The sequence below is a fragment of the Pteropus medius genome, unplaced genomic scaffold, assembly GCF_902729225.1.
Source record: "Pteropus medius unplaced genomic scaffold, Ma_sr-lr_union100, whole genome shotgun sequence".
NCBI lineage: Eukaryota > Metazoa > Chordata > Mammalia > Chiroptera > Pteropodidae > Pteropus > Pteropus medius.
Genome location: NW_024347788.1, coordinates 10182133 through 10184423, shown reverse-complemented (window position 1 = coordinate 10184423; position 2291 = coordinate 10182133). Strand labels below are relative to the sequence as shown.

At 70.9% G+C, this 2291-nt stretch overlaps 1 protein-coding gene across 1 annotated transcript; it reads right to left on the bottom strand.

Annotated features, from left to right (window-relative positions):
* Positions 1-188: 188 nt before the first annotated feature.
* Positions 189-998, bottom strand: LOC120614438 (proline-rich protein 23D1-like). The gene is made up of 2 exons (XM_039877335.1): positions 912-998; positions 189-779 (listed from the first exon to the last, which is right to left on the bottom strand). Exons 1-2 carry the CDS (start codon positions 996-998, stop codon positions 189-191), a joined length of 678 nt encoding a protein of 225 aa, XP_039733269.1.
* Positions 999-2291: the final 1293 nt, after the last annotated feature.

The window sequence follows — 2291 nt, the reverse complement described above, 5'->3', positions numbered from 1 at the left end:
CAAGTGCATTTTTATAACCGTTTATTGAACTCAGGAGCCGATACACCCGTCGGAAGTGAAGTCCGCGCCAGAGCGACGAGGGAGAGAGGAGATTCTCGCTGGACGCGCCAGGAGGAGCAGGGGTCCCTTGGACCCGATCGGCATGTGGCAATTCCTGCTGCCGGGGTGGGCGCTGGGGGACCAGCCCCTCAGAAGAGACGTCGGCGGGCCCCAGTGGGCGGCCTGCGACGAGCTGCGCGGCAGGGCCTGGGCCCGGGGCTCGGGGAGGCAGGCAGAGGTCTGAGCGCGGAGCCGGGGCAGGGCCCCAGGCCGCGGAGGTCCAGGCTGAACTCCGCCGGCAGAGGGCGCCTCTCGCGCCTCGGCCGGGGCCCGGGCAGCCCGCAGCAGCCCTGCGGGCCGGCGGCCCTGTGCAGAGGTCTGAGGAGGAGGGTGCTCAGCGAAGGCGGGCTCAGGCCCCGCGGAGCCTCGGCCTCCTCGCCCGCACGGGCGGCGCGCGCGCGCTCTGCTCTCTGGGCGGACAGGGAGCCGTCTTCGATGTCGATGGCCCACGTGACCTCGGCGTCGCGGGGCACGATGCAGCGGGCGTGGCCCGGGACGAACAGCTCCTCGGACGAGCTCAGGACGTGCCACGGGAGCACCACGACCAACACGTTGCGCAGCGCGAGCTGCAGCGCCGTCTGCGGCGCCAGGACCAGGACCTCCTCTCCCAGGCGCAGGTGCAGGTCGGTGCCGGGCTCCAGGATCACCAGGAACTCGTGCGAGCCGGCGCTCTGCCGCTCCTGGGGAGAGAGAGGACAGCTCTGAGTTAGGCCCCAGCCCGCCGAGGGGACCCAGGGCAGCCGCGGGAGGGAGCCGCCAGCCCCTTCGACCTCCCCAGCGAACACCGAACACTGCGGGGGGCCGCCCCCCACCTTGCCGCCCTGCACGCACCCATCCTGAAGGACGGCTCCCGGGCCTCCCCGGCGGCCCAGAGCCCGTCTGCAACGCCCCTCTCCCATCGCCCTCCGAGGACTCGGGGACTCACCGGTGCGCCTTGGGAGGCCGGTGCGGGATCCGGGCGTGGAGCTCCTTGCGCCGCAGCTGGTCCAGCACCTGTGCAGAGAGACAGCGTGAGAACTGAATGCGTCTCTCGGGCACATCCTTCTTGCGTTTTCGGGCTGTGCGTGACCTGGGAGCGCCCGGAGCCAGCACAGACCAGGGTCAAGGGTGCGGCCCCAGGCGCTCCGGGAGAGCACCTGCTCCTTTCCGGATCTGACGCGCCCCCGGTCCCCCGGCAGATGACTCGAGGCCAAAGCGGGGAAAGCAGCTTACCTCTCCTGGGATCCTGCTCCACTGGCCGACGTTTAGACGGATTCCACGGGGCGGTGGCCGACCTGAACGACACGAAAAACCCAGTCAGTCTTGCACACGAGCACCGGCGTCCGCTTTTCACGTGTCCGAACCCGCACGTCCACGTCCCGCTCCCGCCCTGGCCTGGAGCCCAAGGCCGAAGAACCGTGCCACCCGCCTTCACGTGAGAGCTTCTGCCAACGCGTCCCAACCCCCACCTCTCCTGGAGGCCTCCCCGTCCCCGTCTGCGGGGACTTCCCTGAGCTGGTGAGAGGGAGAAAACCAGGGGCGGCGCCCACGGTGGCCCCTTCAGGGGGCTGGTCCGCACGCAAAGGAAGGAAGGAAGGGAGGACCTCTCCTTGGGTCCCTCCGACCACACAGAGAAGGAGGTGGACAGGCCCAGAACGCCACACCTGTGTCCGCGCGCGGAGGCTCAGGGGGAGAATGACAGCGGAGGAGATGGCGAGAGCAGCGGCCTTTCTCTCGGAGCGGGTGAGGGCGCCCTGCGATCGCCTCCTAGCACCTGCGGACGGGCCGGTCGAATGNCTGGCGCTGGCGGTGGGGGTGGGCGTGGGGGAGGGGTCGGGTCCCGGCTGAGCGAACGCGCGAACCGTGGACAGGCCCGCCGAACGGCGGACGCCACCTCGCCACCCCTCACTCCGGGGTCCCTGCGGGCCCGGTGCCTCTCTGTTCTCGAGCGCACGGTGTCCACCTCCCCGGAGGCCACGGCCGGCCTCACCCTCCGTGCTACCCACTCGCCCTCACGCACACCCTGCGGGCGCACAGGCCACCCCGCACCGCGCAGGTGCCCCTGCTGACCTCCTGTCCTCCGCTGCCACGCCGTCCTCCGTTCCCGGCCAGGAATCCCGGGGGCTCCGTGCACGCCGGTGACCGTACATAGTGAAGGGTCTCCCGCCTCCTCCGCGTAGGAGCTGGACCAACCGTCGTCCTGGTCCCCACGC